Below are 19,513 nucleotides of genomic sequence, written 5' to 3'. Positions count from 1 at the left end.
GACGTTTGGAACCACCAAGACTCTTCCTAGATCTGTCCGACCGGCCAAACCGAGCAATCGGGGGAGAAGGGCTTTGGTCAGGGAGGTGACCAAGAACCCGATGGTAACTCTGACAGAGCTCCAGAGTTCCTCTGTGGAGATGGGAGAACCTTCCAGAAGGTAATCCATCTCTGCAGCACTTCACCAATCAGGCCTTTATGATAGTGGCCTGACGGAAGCCACTCTTCAGTAAAAGGCACAGCCCGCTTGGAGTTTGCCAAAAGGCACATTAAGGACTCTGACCATGAGAAGCAAGATTCTCTGGTCTGATGAAACCAAGATTTAACTCTTTGGCCTGAATGCCAAGCTTCACGTCTGGAGGAAACCTGGCACCATCCCTACGGTGAAGCATGGTGATGGCAGCATCATGCTGTGGGGATGTTTTTAATCGGCAGGGACTGGGGGACTAGTCAGGATTGAGGGAAAGATGAACGGAGCAAAGTACAGAGAGATCCTTTAATGAAAACCTTCTCAAGAGCACTCAGGACCTCACTGGGGCGAAGGTTCACCTTCCAACAGGACAATGACCCTAAGCACACAGCCAAGACAATGCAAGAGTGGCTTCGGGACAGGTCTCTGATTGTCCTGGAGTGGCCCAGCCAGAGCCCAGACTTGAACACGATCTAACATCTCTGGAGAGACCTGAAAATAGCTGTGCAGCGACGCTCCCCATCCAACTTGACAGAGCTTGAGAGGAACTGCAGAGAGGAATGGGAGAAACTTCCCAAATACAGGTGTCCGAAGCTTGTAGCGTCATACTCAAGAAGACTCGAGGCTGTAATTGCTGCCAAAGGTGCTTCAACAAAGTACTGAGTAAAGGGTCTGAACACTTATGTAAATGTGATATTTCAGGTTTTTATTTTTAATTAATTTGCCAAGCATGCTAAAAAACTATTTTTGCTTTGTCATTATGGGGTATTGTGTGTAGATTGATGAGGGGGTAAAAAACGATTTTATCCACTTTAGAATAAGGCTGTAACGTAACAAAGTGGAAAAAGTCTAGGGGTCTGAATACTTTCTGTATGCACCGTATGTAATGGTGAATTGATATACACTAAGAATCAAACGTAAACAATTCACACAAAATTCTGAATCAATTAATGTGCACAAATTGGCAGGAGAGAGAGCGCATTCTGGAGAGGGAAGTGCATTGTGCATCTGGGCACATGATCAATCAGTCGTCAGCATTGGCCATGAAGGATTTACGGTGATATGGTCTCAGCTGAATTCAGGGCAAGAATGGCCTCAGCAGAAGTCAGGGAATTCATATTTCTTGCCCTTCGCTGAGCAGTGCAGCTGTTGTCAAGGAAGTGAGTTTGTTTTTATACAGGATGTACCGCCCCCACCTACCATCAACCAATCATGTCAATGCGGAGCTGTACAGAGCCCTCTGCATTGTTAAACAATTTGGGAGGCGCATGGTGAAGGGGTACAGAGCTCGATTTGGCCTCTGCATGCCTCTGGAGGTTCCGCTAATCAAACTCTGTTGTCACTGAATATCTCCAACATAAAAAAACGGTATGAGGTATGAGCTGTCATTTTCTAATTAGAAGAAAAAATAATGTTCATGGTGTGAATTGTTTTTTACTTGATACATTTTAATTCAAACATTCCCCCTCGCTGCAAATACTGAATGGTGTTTATGATTTATGCCTCTTAACACTGAATTGAGCCCCCTTGGTCCATGCAGTAGAAACATCCCAATCCTCCTACACCGTGTTAGTACCCTACTACCCTTGTTGAATATGTGATCAATGATGAGCTTGAGACACTTTCGTGACAGTCTGTAGTGTTCCTCTGCACACAGATTATAATGGAGAGGCCTAATGTTTGTATCCCTAAATCAGTTAATTCAATTTGTCTCAATAAATTGACTGAGGCAAAATATAGCCTTGTTTCTTAATTGCTTTCATTTTTTTCATTAGAGCAAGGGCTGGGTGTTGGTTGTTTAGTAAATTCAGCAAGGCAATCTTTTCTATTTAAGCATCAATTTATTTGATAATTAATTTAGTTTTTTAATTATGGCTGCTTGATAGTAATGCATTTTGGTGATTAATGATGCCGGAGGTAGTCTCTCTTTCATCCTGACAGACGCAAAGCTTCAGAACGTTTGAGAGTACATGGTGCTACTGCCCCATAGGCCCTCCGCTTTCCTTCTCATATGTGTTGCCCCTCCTTTTAATCTCACTCTCTTCTGCTTTCTCCTCTCATTTCTCTCCTTGGGGGGGGGCGGGGGGGGCGGGGGGGCAATGCAAATAGTCTGGGTAGCCATTTGATTAGATTTTCAGGAGTCGTATGGCTTGGGGTAGAAGCTATTTAGGGACCTCTTGGACCTAGACTTGGCGCTCCGGTACCGCGTGCAGTAGCAGAGAGAGCAGGTTATGACTAGGGTGGCTGGAGTCTTTGACAATTTTTAGGGCCTTCCTCTGACACCGCCTGGTATAGAGGTCCTGGATGGCAGGAAGCTTGGCCCCAGTGATGTACTGGGCCGTACGCACTACCCTCTGTAGTGCCTTGCGGATCACGTTGAGGGAGAGGTTGTTGTCCTTGCACCACACGGTCAGGTCTCTGACCTCGCTATAGGCTGTCTCATCGTTGTCGGTGATCAGGCCTACCGCTGTTGTCATCAGCAAACTTAATGTTGTTGAAGTCGTGCCTGGCCGTGCAGTCATTAGTGAACAGGGAGCACTGGAGGGGACTGAACACGCACCCCTGAGGGGGCCCTGTGTTGAGGATCAGTGTGGCGGATGTGTTGTTACCCACCCTTACCACCTGGGGGTGGCCCGTCTGGAAGTCCAGGATCCAGTTGCAGAGGGAGGTGTTTAGTCCCAGGGTCCTTAGCTTAGTGATGAGCTTTGAGGGCACTATGGTGTTGAACGCTGAGCTGTACTCAATGAATAGCATTCTCACATAGATGTTCCTTTTGTCCAGGTGTGAAAGGGCAGTGTGGAGTGCAATAGAGATTGCATCATCTGTGGATCTGTTAGGGCGGTATGCAAATTGGAGTGGGTCTAGCGTTTCTTGGATAATGGTGTTGATGTGAGCCATGACCAGCCTTTCAAAGCATTTCATTGCTACCGATGTGAGTGCTATGGGTCAGTAGTCATTTAGGTAGGTTACCTTAGTGTTCTTGGGCACAGGGACTATGGTGGTCTGCTTGAAACATGTTAGTAGTACAGACTCGGTCAGGGAGAGGTTGAAAATGTCAGTGAAGACACTTGCCAGTTGGTCAGCGCATGCTCGGAGTTGGGAATAACCCTATTTTTTTTTTTGTTCTCACATTCTCAATACATCCTATTGAGGCTCATCATCAGTGTCACTTATGAGTATGAGTGAAAGCAACAGCCCAGCGATGAACAGCCTTGGCAGAGCCCACTTAGATCTCTGAGATCAGTGGGCCCGTGCTGTCAGTAGTGGATCATAGTTTCTGTGTTCGCCACCATACCTTCACACTCCTCCTGTTGCTGTATAACGTCCCTCCACTGAGAGACACTGGGAGAGACACTGTCGCTTCAGTGTTCATCACACGTTGACCCAGTCTCCCAGCTCTCACCCATCAGTCACTGAAGGGCCGCAACCACAGACCTGCTCTCACTGGCCTCTGAATAATGGTTCCAGTCGTACAGTCACTCCGAACGGACAAACCCTTTCCCTCTCTGAATCACAGGAAACACCGCCAGAACAAGCCTTTGTTTGGTTCTGAGAATGAAGGGAGTCTGAATATTTAACAATGAATTAACAATGAATATGCGTTGAGTTGGGTTGAATTTGGTTGAAGGGCAATCAATGGACCTAGCGTTTTTATTCAAATATGTGAATGTTTGGTTTGGAGCAGTCGTCCATCTTGTTAGCCTATCCGCTTGTGCACATGCTGATTTTTCAATGCGAGATGCCGATATCCTGTCAAGCAGTCTTCCATAAATGAAACACAACAAACACATTGTAAAAGATGGTACCTCGCTCCACTGTGCCTGTATAAATCAGTAGAACCGCATCCACCCAACCTCTCTTGTTTTCCCTTTTCTTTCGAAGGAAGTTGAAAGGAAACCGGTGACCTCAGTTGAGTGGTTATTTAATGTATTTTATCGTTTATCCTCATTAGTCAGAAATGAGCCATAATGGAATCCTATCTCCCTCCCGCCCACCCATGTAGGTTTGTGAAATCTGTCCGGAATGAAGATTAACATCTCAAACAAATGGCTGGGGATCTTGGGACTGTGGGGATTGGGAATAGTAATCCTTGTTCTGCTGTTTTGATGGTGGGTGGATTACAGTGTTCCAGGCTGCATGGCCACATGGCATTCTCATGACCACGACCGCAGAGAATTCACCATGAGTGGTCTCTGGCTTCCGGGTTTTCATCCATTAACCCCCTCCGCCTCCTCCCAAACACCAGCAATAACACAATGGCCAGAACACTAAGTAATATAAAAGCAAGATGCCAAACAGCTTTGTAGCAGTCAAGTCATGCTGTACTCTGATTTGAATCCAATCCCTGTAACCAACCTATCCTAGAGCACCAAGACAGCTGGGTGGCGGTAGTATCTGGCTGAGCCCTCCAGAATGAGGTAACCAATATGGTGGTTAATTATTCAAATGGGTGCATGGATCAGAGATATGTTATGTGGGCCAACTGTAATGGCTGAAGTGCCCACGTGAAATACTCACATATGCAGTGATTAACCAGACCAACGGATTGACTCAAAGATGGAATGATGACGCAAAGCTAATCAAAGGCTGTTGCACACACATGACTCCCTCACACACATCTTTCACATAAAATAGTGATTACTTGTTGACATTGATTGTCAGCCACTTTTTCCACCATGATCTTTGGAGAGATTATGGACACCGGCAGATTAAACAAGTTTTTAAGTTTGATTGATATCAATGAATGTGTAGTTCCCACAACACTACTAGTATATTTCATGATCACACACCATCTCTCAGCTCTATAACCAAACTGAGAGGGCACTTTCAACAAAAGCACCAAACCTGGAAAGTCTTCTTCTCCAGCACTTTGGTGACTCTAGTCCCATGGTGATTGAACTGACAGGTGGGTGAGTCATTCCCAGCACTCCAGTGAATGAGCTCACCTCCCCACCATGCACAGGAGGTGGCCTGCTCGGCTGGGGAGCTCATTACTGTAGCCACATGGCTTTCTGGAGTGGGATGGCCTGCTGGAGGTACCTACTGTGTGAAGAGGAAGAGAGCGAGAGATGGAAAAGAGAGATGGAGAATGTGAGAGAGGAGGCGGCAGGAGATCTCCAGGCCCTCTGGTCCTGACGTTGGGACATGATGAGAAACGGATGGTGTCCTTTGAGCATTCTCTTTTTCTGGGTCACCATCAATGTTCCATCATTTTTTTCGGCACTGAGCTAAATTGTAGGTCTGCTGAGCACAAACTTGAACCTTGTAGAAATTATGTGCAACTTCCGGCACTTTTACTGTGAACACTGGCTGTACCCGCTTTTTAAGTTTTAACAGTGGCCAAGTAGACTACTGTGGCTATTTGATCATAATGCAGGCCCTACAAGAGTGGCCACCATCAAAAACAATGGAGAAATGCATCCCATAACATTTTAACATGGAAATAGCTATTGAAAGCTGTTCTATGATACAGCCTACAGTAGCAGCCAATGCTGTGTTCATTGTAAGTCTACATTCCAGGCTTTTGAAAACATGCAGGACCTGACATTAACCTGTTTAGCTACTTGTCCTTCAGACAAGGAGGTAACTGAAAATGTAGTTGAATTGTGCTTAATGCAAGAAACCACTTTACAAAATAAAATGTATTATTATCCCCATACATTATTATAATGAATATTCATATAAAACTGTATGCTACCCTCACTATTGGCTTCTTAGCTTGTACAAGCCTGTCTTAAAATACAACACAGCCCCCCAGACATAAACAGCTCTTTACCTGACTCGCTTTTGAAAATGTCCAGAAATTTACATGTTTGGGGCAAACAAACTAGTAAAGATGAGTGAAGTTCAACTTTGTGTGTCTCTGTGCAGGCTGGCAATTGTGGGTGGCAGTCCTGGGGAGCTGCGTGCAGGAAAATTGGTCACAATCTAAATTAAGGGTCTGTGTGTAGTGCCAGAATTGTGGTTAAAACACAATTTTACTTTTACAGCATATTGACTAATTATTATGGCAAAAACAGAACTACTACATGTTCTCCTGTCATTGTCATCAGATAGGATATTGTCCTTAGGGGTCTGTTTGCTTGTCTCTTGCTTCCAGAAGTGCTCTACTGGTCTGTGGAGAGCGAGTGTATCCTTTCAGCCGGGGTAATAGAATAAATCAATGTTTGTATCCGTCGTCAGCCTGGTCACTTTTGCAGTTTTTATCTCTGACTTATTGTTTATTGCATTTCACGCAAGTGTGTGATTGTGGCAGGTTTGGTGTTGCTCACCGTTGTCTGATATTGAGGCAAGAAATGGCTGATGCTTAAGAATGTCATTGTCGTCAAAAAAGAAACACTACTAGTCATGATTGAGGGTGTCACTCTGCCGGAACAAAATCATCAGCACACCGCGAAGAGAGGGAAGGAAAATAATGTTTTCTCCTTGACAGGGTTTGTTCCCACTATTGATACTTTTATTGCATAAGTTTGAAACGTAAGCACTCTTGGTCAGGAAAGAACATGCATAGACAAAAATCTATTTCAGAGCAGCGCGGGGAAGAGTGAGATGAACAAATCAGTAGAGCATCTTGAACGTAGAATTAAATGCATCGAAACCAAGTGCCAGTCAATCTTCCTAAGACATTGAACTCTAACTATATTGTCTATGTTTTTCCCCCTTGCATATTTGTCAGGGAGTGCTTTGCTTCCTGTGTCTCCTTGACAGTCCTAAATAAGTCCACCTGAGTGCTTGGCTGGGCCGTGGGCACTGACTCAGTCTGCACCAAACCTTATTAATAGCAGAACCGCCTTTCAAATGAAAGATCACTGAACACAGATGGCGCTGAGGGCTAGGGATTTGAAAGGACATGTTTTCACTGTCATTGGTTCTGAGGATGATAATAGCTAGCCCAAAATGGACTTGAATTGAATCACAGTCCCAACCGCTTTATTAGTGATGTTGTCCTCAAGTCTCAGTCAGAAGCCATGAATTAACCAGTCGTTGATTAGTGAAGACTGATATTATCCCCATGCCATTATAATTTGTCCTGTCACAACAATTATCTCACACACACACACACACACACACACACACACACACACACACACACACAGTTGAAGTCGGAAGTTTACATACACTTTAGCCAAATACATTTACATTTTTCACAATTCCTGACATTTAATCCTAGTAAAAATTCCCTATCTTAGGTCAGTTAGGATCACCACTTTATTTTAAGAATGTGAAATCTCAGAATAATAGTAGAGTGATTTATTTCTGCTTTTATTTATTTCATCACATTCCCAGCGGATCAGAAGTTTACATACACTCAATTAGTATTTGGTAGCATTGCCTTTAAATTGTTTAACTTCCGTCAACCGTTTCGGGTAGCCTTCCACAAGCTTCCCACAATAAGTTGGGTGAATTTTGGCCCATTCCTCCTGACAGAGCTGGTGTAACTGAGTCAGGTTTGTAGGCCTCCTTGCTCTACAAACGTCCGTCTACGGCTCTGAATTTGCAGCGTTTATTTTAATGAGCTTTCTTTTGGCCTTTTCACCTCCTTGTCCCTGTCTCTAGGCTACTTCTCCGTCCTATAGTAATGGTGCAGAGTGTGTAGTTATAGGTTCTGAAGAGAGTGACTAGGAAAGTGTTATCTCCTGCAGCAGTGCCTCTTGTTGCTCTGTTCCTCCGTATCTCTCTCTCTGCGCCCCCACCCCCCTGTGCCCTCCTGCTCCTAAGGCCCTGCCAACACTGGGTCTGAGTCACCCTACAGCACATGGCACCTGATGCCCTCTCCCCTCGCCCACACTCTCTCTGTTCCTTTCCTCCCCATACTGTACACAAGCCATGCCTCTCTTGCCTCCAACTCTGCCAGCCTTCCCTTCCGGTCCTGGCTTTGGCATCGCTTGCCAGTGTGATGCCATCCCATTCCCCATCCTATTTGTCATTTCCATCACAAAACCTTGTTGGCAAAATTATTTCTTCCTTCTCTGCTCTCTCTGTCAGAGATGAAAGGCTCTCTCCAACTTTCTGTAAGTCACTGCTGGCCTTCACCGACAAAGCCTTATCAAGATACAGCACAGAGCTGTTTTTGCTGTTCGTATTCTTTATCCATTTGAATTGTTTTGTGCTTCCTCTGGCTGTTGTGCTGTGGTTAAGTGCAGTCCAGTGTCCTGAGGCCTTATTGTCTGGCTGTGGTGGTGGGAGGTTGTAATTGGTTAGAGGGGTCTTGATTCATGTGTGGTGCTGACTGCACAAGAAGGGTGAAATTCATCAGCCTCCCCACAGACACTATGCCTCCCCACTCTTTTTTTAATTTTTTATAAACAAGATCAGTTTATAAAAAAAATGATAACTTTGTTTCTTTTCTCTTTCATGAGATAGACAGACGTTTGCATCATCTCCTGTTTTCTTTTTTGTTTGCTTTAAAAACGTATTTCTTTCATAGCAGCCACACTCAGCTCTCCCCTCCAGCCACATGCACACTACCTTAACACCAGAGTCTCATCCACAGAACTATCTCCTCTTCTGTAGAGACCATATGTTGCCTTCAGCTATGGCAGTGAAAAGGTCCCGTTCTAACATGCTCTTCACGTTCATGGAGAATCTCTGTTTATATGGGTTTTCGTCCGGTCCAGACTCTCTCTCCAATGTAAAGCCTTGAGGGCCCTTTCTTTTTTATTTAACTAGGCAAGTCAGTTAAGAACACATTTTTATTTTCATTGACGGCCTAGGAATAGTGGGTAAACTGCCTTGTTCAGGGGCAGGACGGCATATTTTTACCTTGTCAGCTCAGGGATTCGATCTTGCAACCTTTCGGTTACTAGTCCAACGCTCTAACTCCTAACACTATGCTCTAACCACCTGCCGCCCTATTCTTGACAAGCACATATCCCCCACCTCTGAGATGGCATATACCATGTCTTCTCAGGCCAAGAGTGGTAGCAGTCCATCACTTGGTGGCAGATGGATGGGAGGTATCATCAGGCCTGTGATGGACTGTTGTCTGGCTGGAGGATGAAGTATGGCACGTTAGACTGTCTCATACCACAGGTACAGAGACAGACCCAGACACCGCTGACCATTCAGCGCTGAAATATGTCTCACTGTCACTCAACCGTTAACGACTTAACCTTCTTTAGGACACTCCACACTTTCCATAATGCCTCCTCCATTACACATGAATGAGTATTGCAAATGTATGTCCGTCGCTCCAAGATGTAGTACATTTTTGGGAATTCTGTACTGATTTGTAGCAGTCACCCGTAGCTGGTATTAAGTACTATTCAGCACTTTCATCTCCTGACACGTGGGATTCACAATTCTCCTCCATAATTCTGGAAATAATAAAGTCTTAAATGAGTCTGGTCCCACCCTTCCCTGTTGGCTGGTCTCACTCTGTTGCGTCCTTGGCATTAGCATTCAGCCAGCACTGTACCCTTCCCTGTCCCCAGTGGATGGCCTCCTTGTGCAGGTAGAGGCTGTCTACATTCTCTGTCCTGTCTCACACTTATGTCACCAACACTGACCTCTGTGTCCTGCCCTCACAACCCATGGGCCCACCCTGTAAATACAGCACAGAGGGAAGGGGAGAGCTCTGGGTGGAGTTAGGGAGGTTCATAGGAGGGGTCAGAGGTCCTGGAGATGGAGAGTGACTGGAGCAGATGAGTTTTCTGAGTGGAACATTTCTCCATCTATCTTTCTGTTTTTCTGTCCTCACTTTGGTCTCCTGATTGAGCTCTCACCCCCAGGCCCTGTTAGAGATTATTGTGTCTGACTGTGTGAGTTCTACCCTGCAGGCTCCTCTTCAGATGACATGCCACTGAAGTGACTGGCCTTGAGATCACACGTCACTCAACCTCCGCTATCAGACATGGGATTGTCAGAGAGAATGGGATAGATGGGGAGAGAGAGAGGGGCCTGATGCCACTGATAATTGCAACTCTCGATAAGACCTATCTTTGTTATGAGGCAATCGGTACTATGATGGCTTCATAGAATTTCAACTGACATGTTTTATTTTGTGGTTTGGCATCTTGGTGTATGTTGGGTGATGAGGGAATAAATAGCCTCATGTTCTCATGAGACAGAGTTTTATCTCTATTTTCATCTTGGAAAAATCCAATTGTACCATTTGTCATTTATTTCCCATGCTGTGGAAGTATAAACACAACCCAAACACACACTGGTTTGTGAAATATGTTGTATAAAGTGATTTCCAATGTGTTTTAATAATATCTCTCCCTCTACAGAGCATCTTCACTGTGATGTTGGGCCCTTTCGTCTTCTTCGATGCTCAGAAGACTAAATACCTCCAGATCCTCACCTCACTCATGCGCTGGATCGGTAAGAGTAACCTATCTTACCTTAAGGAATACAAACACCATAGGCTGATAAAGGTTGCTCTGGACAGACTCGAGGCATGCATCTTCAAATAATCACATTAAATGTGGATCTCAATTTATTTTGTAGGTAGAGCAATTCAAGCTGTGAAATTCCCAGGAACTTTATCGAAACGGTAAATCTGTCATGGGTATTTATTTAAAAAGCGCTTTAATGTGCATTATCTCTTCCAAGTTTGTCTGCATGATGGAGGGTGTGTCTTTCCTTCCATTAAATATCACACTCCATTATACCCGGGTCACGGTCCCCCACCTTCTCCCAGATTGCGCTTTGTCACTGTTGCAAATGTTTAGGAAAAAAACACTTTATTCCACCTGGCTGACGTTCTGAACCTTGGTGGGAGCAGTCCTCCTCTCCCTCTTTCATTCCTCTCCCCTCTCCTCTCCGTGGCTCCTGTGCCTGGGTCTGTCGATCATACGGCAGTCCCGCTCCGTGTCCTGATTCCCATCTCCTTTCATCCCTCAGCCTGACAGCCCGTCCCAGGCCTGATTGGACCGTCACTCACAGGGCGACGGACGAAAAAATAAACCGCCCGTCCTGGACCTGCTGTTAAAATCACAACACTACTGAATCATGGCTCTGCCGCCACCCCCGTGTGGGCATACTACTGGCACCCACAACAACACACAGGGCAGACACACACACACACACACACACACACACACACACACACACACACACACACACACACAGACACACACACACACACAGTTGCGTGCACATAAACAACACACACTGTCCATTATCTGGCTATCTACAAAGCACCCTGGGATTCTGGCTACACCCCTCCCACTCCCTTTTATATCCCCGCCCTCCCCTAGCTCTACCTGTGATTGATTGGCTGTGTCACCTCTGCAGGCCTCTCTACAGCACCAGCTAATGATTCAAAATGGCCGCAGTGGCAGCTCTTTGTTTCCTTACTGCACTGGTGCCACGGAGCATGGGGATAGATGGCCTGCCTTCAAAGCATAAGGCACTGAAAGCTGAGGGGTTTATGCAGCCATCAAACACAGGGTTGGAGACCATTTAAAATCCTATAAGAAAAACATTATGGGCCCGAAGTTTAGGAGGTACAGACGGCTGAAGAAAAATGAATGGGCTAGACAGCATGCTTGAGTCCTAAATCTCTAGTGTCAACAATTTTGTATTTGTTTTAGTTTAGGTACGTTTCTAATGTTTAGCTCATCTCAGAGGAATTAGCACTGGAGACCTAACCTAATTGATCAATTTAAGTACTGCTTTTATTTAGATTATTTTTCATGAAAGGCAAGTGGCTGTCTAAAGACGTATTCAACTGATTTTGCTCTGAAATTCGTGTTGAAGAGTTTTCTGACAATTTATGTGGTGCTGTTATCAGGACAGGGGCAGCATAGCCTGTCTGACCTCTCCACCCTGTCTCTACAGTTTCTCTAGTCTCATTCTGACACAGAAACAGCATCTGTCTGTACTAGATTTGCTGCTAAACCGTTAGGGCTTGTTTGTCTGGCTATACCAGCCTATCCAACCCTGAAAGAGAGCTCACTGACAAAGGTCTCAAGAGTAATTGGATGCGCAATAAAAAATACATCCGGCAAATGGAACATTTTTACTCCATTCGGTAACGCATAAATACACTGAACAAAAGTATAAACGCATCATGCAACAATTTCAAAGATTTCACTTAGTTACAGTTTAAGGAAATCAGTCAATTGAATCAATTCATTAGGCCCTAATCTATGGACTTCACATGACACGGACTACAGCTGTACATTTGTTGGCCTGTGGAATGTTTTTCCGCTGTGTGAAGTTGCTGGATATTGGCGGGAGCTGGAACATGCTGTCGTACAGGTCGTATCCAGAGCATCCCAAACATGTTCAATGGGTGTCATGTCTGGTGAGTATGCAGGCCATGGAAGAACTGGGACATTTTCAGCTTCCAGGAATTGTGTACAGATCCTTGCGATATGGGGCTGTGCATTATGCTGAAACATGAGGTGATGGCGGCAGATGAATGGCATGACAATGGGCATCAGGATCTCGTCACGGTATCTCAGTGCATTCAAAATGTGATTGTGTTTGTTGTCTGTAGTTGATGTCTGCTCCTACCATAACCCCACCGCCACCATGGGGCACTCTGTTCACAATGTTGACATCAGCAAACCGCTCGCCCACACATCTGCCCGGTACAGTTAAAATCGGGTTTCATCCTGTCTCAGAAGATCTGCAGGTGAAAAAGCCAGATGTGGAGGTCCTGGACTAGCATGGTTACAGGCCAGTTGGATGTACTGTCAAATTCTCTACACTGACGGCTTATGGTAGAGAAATTAACATTAAATTAATCTGGCAACAGATCTGAAGGATTTACTGTGGTCAGCATGCCAATTCATGCTCCCTCAACTTGAGACATCTGTGGCATTGTGACAAAACATATGTGACAAAACTGCACATTTTAGTGGCCTTTTATTGTCCCCAGGGATGTAAACAAATTTGTACACAACATTTTACCGAAATACGCTGTTTGTGCATATGGGACATTTTTGGGATCTTTTATTTCTGCTCATGAAACATGGGACCAGTACTTTACATGTTGCGTATATATTTTTGTTCAGTGTATATATTAGTTTATGACATGATGCTCTGGCCATAAACTTAGAGAACGAGTGGGTTCAGCACAAAGGGTACCACTTCAAGGCAAATAATTGATTACCGAGCCAATGCATCGTCAGCCAGAATGTATTCTGGGTTTTTTCTCCATGACTGTTATTGGGTCATTTATACAATCTTTAGCTGTCCTTCTTTCAAAGTTACAGCCTCTGGCACCAGTTCAATGTTTGCGAGGTAAACTATGTTTTCCAATTCTTCGAACGTTTCCCATTTTAAAAGCGATTTTGATTATGTATGTGGTCATTTCGAGGGCCTTGTGGTTAAAGAGGATGTGTTATGCTCTCAAGGCATTTTATTTATTTATTTGATTGTCTGTCCTGTTAAAGATACTGTACTTTATCGTTGCTCTGCAGCAAGAAAATGGGACTCGGGAGTGATTCATTTCACCTGTTATCCATTTTATCACGTGTCCTCTGACTCCTCTCCTCACTCTGATTTAGCTCCACTCTTTTCACCCACTGAAGCTGCTGAATTGGACACGTTGTTGGACCTGAATGCATACGCCTTTACTGTAGCATAGCTTATGTCTTGGCGAAGGTTGTGACTTAGCAAAGCTTTGGTCTCAAGGGAGGAATTTAATACCAACTTAACGATACAGTGAAACTAATAGTAAACCTCTTATTTCTGTCACGATGATGGGATTCATGGAATCCCTAAGAATGTCATTAGTATGCACTGTGAATACGTCTCTGGATTAGGCCCATGGTTTTACACCTTCATGTACAAGGTATCTTCGAATCATCCTATGATTCCTTCTCTGCACCTTAAAGCCCCCTTATAAGCATGAACAACAGATCCTCATTTATGTTAATGACGTGTCACTAACAAAACAAAACCCTCAAGTGTAAGATTATTTCTTTTTTTTTATGAGACAGCTTATGAGGAGACTGAGATTGTCTTAAGATATGTTTGAAACTCGTAACAAGTCCTCCAGGGTTTTTTGTTTTCAGTCAAATGATTTTGATAATGACACTGATGTAGTACAGTATGATACGTTTTTAGACAGCCATTATATTAATGTTCTTGTCACTCTGAAACCATATCACAACATCCAACCACATTATTCACATTTTTCACAGGATTCTCACCTATTGACAACTCATATATATTTTAATAAGCAATTAGTACTACTGAGTTTTTCCTTTTTTTCTAGTGCCAACCAGTATGCAGTTATCCTTCAAATATAACTGCATTATAGCAAACTGTCTTACAAAACTGACAGTGCATGTTAGTCACCTTTTTCTTCACTTTTACATTAACCTGCATTTGCCGGATTTAATGACTTTCCACCACTATCAGATCCTTTCTCGTCTTCTAAGATACCAGATATTGGTACCTGCGTAGTTATGTCTCCCGTTCAGCCACTTCCATCTCCATTCTTTTCTCATGGCCCTTCAATTTCATACTCATTACTCACCCTAGACAAGGGGCCAGGTGGCCAGGCTCCCCTGCCTGCCTCTCCACTCACCCATGATGCCCTATGGGGGAGTGCAGGGTGATGATGGTGGTGGATGAGGGGTGCAGAGCAGTGTGGGGCCCTGTGCCCTGCTCACTGCCTGTGGCCTTGTCAGTGTCACTCAGCTGAGCCCCCCTGTCCAACCAAGCTCACTACACACTTTTTGTCTACCCCCACTGAGGACATGACTTACATAGTGGACATAGTAGTCCATATGTGTAGCCCTCTTATAACTCCATCTCCTGTCCCGGTTGTGATCCCATCACTCTGCTTGTAGCTGTTCTGTCCATGGTCCCACTTCGCTGGAGCCATTAGAAACTATTTGTGTAGCCCTGTTTCCAGACCCATTTTGCATTTCCCATTTGTGTTCCTGTTTATTATTCCACCTACTCTATACTCGGTTCACGACCCATCTTTTAATGTCACAGTTCTTTTGCCTGATGACCTCATAGGCTCTTAGTTGAATGACTATATCGCTCACATACTGCACCCAGTCTCTATGAACTCCCGTAGGTGCTCACACGCTCGTTTGTTGAAACCCATCTCCATTGGGTGAGTTATGTGAATAGATAAAGCTTGCTGCCTTGTTACCTTGTCCCCATCCTCTCTAGCAGCACACTGTGAAGAGGAAGAGGGGGATCATTATCTCCACTCGACAGCAGACCGGGAGAAGGGTTAAGAGCCGGCACTTTAATTGATATTGAGTGGAGAGGAATGGACGGAAAGGCACCTAGCTCGGTAAACGAGTATTAATCACCCCGCTTCTGTCTCCACAGGGATGGATGGATAGGTGAAGAGCCTCCGAGGCGCTAATAATTACCCTTACAGCCATGGCATATAGATCCTACTGTATGCTGGGAATGGAGAAATCATGCATTCTGAGAACACTGTCCTCCCACTATCACATTTGTTTTTCTAGACATGGTGAACTACACCACCACCCCAGCCAGCTTTGTGTGGAGTAACCTCCAGCTCAATAGGAAAAGAGGCTGTGAAATGACCTAGGGCTGTTACTCTCTCTGGAGAAATGAATAGCTGAAACCACAGGCCCCAGCCCACAGGGATCTGTGGATCCCTATCTAGTCCATCCCACTGTCTTGGTTTAAGGAGTAACCAGCCCACAGGAATCTGTGGATCCCTATCCAGTCCATCCCATTGTCTTGGTTTAGGGAGTAACCAGCCCACAGGAATCTGTGGATCCCTATCCAGTCCATCCCACTGTCTTGGTTTAGGGAGTAACCAGCCCACAGGGATCTGTGGATCCCTATCCAGTCCATCCCACTGTCTTGGTTTAGGGAGTAACCAGCCCACAGGGATCTGTGGATCCCTATCCAGTCCATCCCACTGTCTTGGTTTAGGGAGTAACCAGCCCACAGGGATCTGTGGATCCCTATCCAGTCCATCCCACTGTCTTGGTTTAGGGAGTAACCAGCCCACAGGGATCTGTGGATCCCTATCCAGTCCATCCCACTGTCTTGGTTTAGGGAGTAACCAGGGAGCGTTACATCTACCTATTGCCATTTCAAGCAGAGAGAGAGGGTAGTATTTGTTTTTGAAGGTCAAGGAGGGAACTCTACTAGTGGCTGATTGAGCGGAACCTAAGAGTTTGCCCAGAGAAGCTAATGTAGAGTGCATCTCACGGTGAATGTTGAAATATGGCTGGGCATTCATGAACTTTCCAACATCAGCACAGTTCAGAAGTTCTGAAAATTGCATTAAAGGAAAACTCCAGGTTGGAATGCATCATTCCTCTTCTTGTCACAACGGACATTACTTCTAGTCAACACTGACCACGGAGTTGTTCAGATAGAAAATATGTCTTCAATCAAATGTATTTATAAAGCCCTTTTGACATCAGCCAATGTCACAAAGTGATGTATAGAAACCCAGCCAAAACCCCAAACAGCAAGCAATGCAGGTGTAGAAGTCTTAGTTTGACACTTCTCTTTAAGAAACAAAACATAAACAGAGCTCAGATCCTAGGTCCGCTTTACTCACATCTCTGTTGAGTTTTGATATATAGAGAAATACATGTGGGCAGCTTTTTTCCCCATTTGTTTTTGGGCACCTCTCCTTGATCCTGTTTAGCATTGGTGTTTGGTGTTTCATTTTGTAATGAGAACTTAGTTTTGATAGTGAACACAATTTCTAGGAGGTGAATAGGGGAAAACTTGTAGGATGTTTTCTGCAGTGGTGTTGCCCGGGGTCAGTTGGAGCTCAATACCCTGATAACTAAGCCCTTAATCATGACTGTTGACTTCCGTCCCCCGCTCACCTCACCGTGTTGTCGTCGTCGCCTCCATTTCCTTGTCTGAGAGGGAGGTGAGGGAGGAATGAGAATGTAAGACACAGTGCTTCTAGAAGGTAGTTTTAACCGCAGTCTGGTGTTGTAGTTTACGCTCTTTCTCAGGGTTTCGTCATTGATCGGCAGGAATACTAGAGGTCAAATGCACAACTTGCTTTGAACATTTTACGTTTGTCTCATTTGAACAAAAATGTCAGACCTGAACAGGATTTGATATTGAAGACAGAAGCAGACGAGAATTTGCTTTATTCATATCTTGTCTGCCTTGTCTGCCTTGTCCATTGCATCATGAACCAAGCTTTCTATGCTCAATAAATTATTTGAAATGGTCAGAAGAAAAAAGACATTTATATTCTGCACTCACTGAATGTTTAATTACTGTTGGATGGGTGTTTTAGCTGACCTGGTGCAACCTCCCACTGAATTTACATAAACATTTGACTTCTATTAGTTTGTTATACATTTTTTTTTAAATGTCAGCAGTAGCACAGAAGAGGTTGCTGGTTTTAAACGTTTGCGGTTGAGAAGTTGAAGGGGGGGGGGGGGGGCCTGACGTCAAGGCAGCCTCAAGCCGATGTGTTTTCGACATCCCAGCGTTTGGAGCGTGGCTTAGCTCAGCCTTATGGTAAAGAAGGTAGGTGCATTTTGTTTCTTATCTTTGGCCTGATGTGCAATTTGCAGCGGCACGGCTGAGTGATTGGACTAATTGATGTTTTCTTGAACACTGTAGATAATGTCATGGAGTTGAACTCTGCTCTGCCCTGTGGAGGTGCTGTATGGGGTGCTAAATGGCAGCCCTGCTGAGGTACTGCACACCCTGATCGCGGGGCTTGTCTCGAAGTAGCCAGGCTAGCAGGCCATTATCACCAGCTTTCACACACCCCGTGGCTGTCCTGTCCCCCTGCTTCTGATAACCAAGACTATGACATTATAGGATATCACCAAAAAACATCTGAAGTAAAAGATTCTGCAAACTTAGAAATCGGGCAAACTGCCAGAGCTGCTCATTACCACTGAGACTCAACCAAGTGGTCTCATCATGGAGCACCTCGTTTAAAGGGCAACTCCACCACTTTTCAAAATCATTTTCATTATCTCCAGCACAATACAAGTGTCTACATATGTGAAAACTGTGCATTTCTATGTTTTATAGAAATAAAGAACGTAAAAATTTTAAACTACGTGGGGAGCAAGAAAATACCATCCCTCTGGCTAGACACAGGTCAGTTAATTATTTATTTATTTTTTACTTTTAATCCTACCCTGTGATGAGAGAAGGTCCTTTCTTATTGTTTTAACCACAGATCATAGAAACACTGTTTTCACAAATTATGTAAACACTGGTTTGGTGCTGGAAGTAATGAATGTGAGGTTGAAAAGTGGTGGAATTGCCCTTTAATTAATGATGGGATGATTGCTGCAAAGGAGTGCTGCTGGAGTTGGACTTGGATTTTAATCTATTAGGGAATGGAAGTAGCAAGAGGCCAGTTTGTACCAGTAGAGAGTAATGTTCCTATCTACTGTCAAAGCCTTTGCTAGAATAATATCCCATATGTCTTTTAATGTCAGAAAGATGAAAGCACATGAAAAGCCCTTGACCTGTCAACTGTTATTATAGACTCTTCTTCCCACATCAAGCGCAAAAGCATTGGTACAGGGGGTGTACTACTCACAAAATCAGAACAGTGGTGTGCTTCAAAGCTCCTCACCTGAAGTCATTTTGTGCTCCTTAATGAAGTCAAGGAAACCCGTCCCAGGGCAGCAGCTGAAGAGGAGTCCCTCTTCCACAGATACTGTATTCTACAGCTCCTTGGGGGGTTGAGAGTGCTGGCCAACCTTGGCTTAACCTCAAACGCTTTGTTTGCTACTACTGGAGATACAACTGTAAGTGCCTCCTCTGGGGGGCGTTTAAGTTGAAGCATTCCCCACAAGGTCATTGCCATCCCCATTGAAGTGCTGTAAATCACCGGTAGCAGTTATTTGAATGTGATATGTGACTGTTTGACACCTACACGATGCCGTGTGACTAGTGCAACCCGCAGACAGGCGTGTAGAGCAGAGAGTGTTAATGTAAAAGTCCAGGTAATCACCATATCATCAGAGATATCTCTGCAAAGAAAATGTCTCATCCCATCTGAATTAATTAGTTTTTCACCTGAGTGTCCATCGATGGAGAGGCAAGAAGGAGTGTCCATTGTTGATTGAGGATTACCAGGAGGATGAAACGAGTGCTTCAGAGTAGACTCCATCAGGAAGTCAATGACACTGCCCTTTAGAGAGAGGAGAGCAATATGGCCGCAATAAGAAATGTAAAATGTACAATTTTTTTTGATGCAATGACTTATTTAATGCTGGCTCTATGCTATTACCAATGGCTGGTAATCTTGTAATCTGGCTAACTGCGTTGGATTTTCTCTCCAGACACACTGTCCCTGTGCCTCTAAAGCCCTCCTAGTGATCAAAGATTTCCTCTTATTATTCGCCGTTAGACAGATAAAACAGTGAGATTCATAGCTAAGGCTGCACCAAGTACTATA

At 44.5% G+C, this 19,513-nt stretch overlaps 1 protein-coding gene across 2 annotated transcripts in view; it reads left to right on the top strand.

The window, feature by feature from the left end:
• The window catches only part of LOC120039157 (transmembrane protein 104-like), a 78,890-nt gene that overhangs the window by 49,536 nt on the left and 9,841 nt on the right, over positions 1 to 19,513 (top strand). For both annotated transcript variants that reach the window (XM_038984687.1, XM_038984681.1), the window contains exon 9: positions 10,422 to 10,515. In XM_038984687.1, coding sequence (XP_038840615.1) covers positions 10,422 to 10,515 — 94 coding nt within the window. The remainder of the gene's footprint in view (positions 1 to 10,421; positions 10,516 to 19,513) is intronic.

This window comes from Salvelinus namaycush, chromosome 3, assembly GCF_016432855.1.
Source record: "Salvelinus namaycush isolate Seneca chromosome 3, SaNama_1.0, whole genome shotgun sequence".
Taxonomy (NCBI): Eukaryota; Metazoa; Chordata; class Actinopteri; order Salmoniformes; family Salmonidae; genus Salvelinus; species Salvelinus namaycush.
This window is presented reverse-complemented; position numbering and strand designations above follow the sequence as displayed.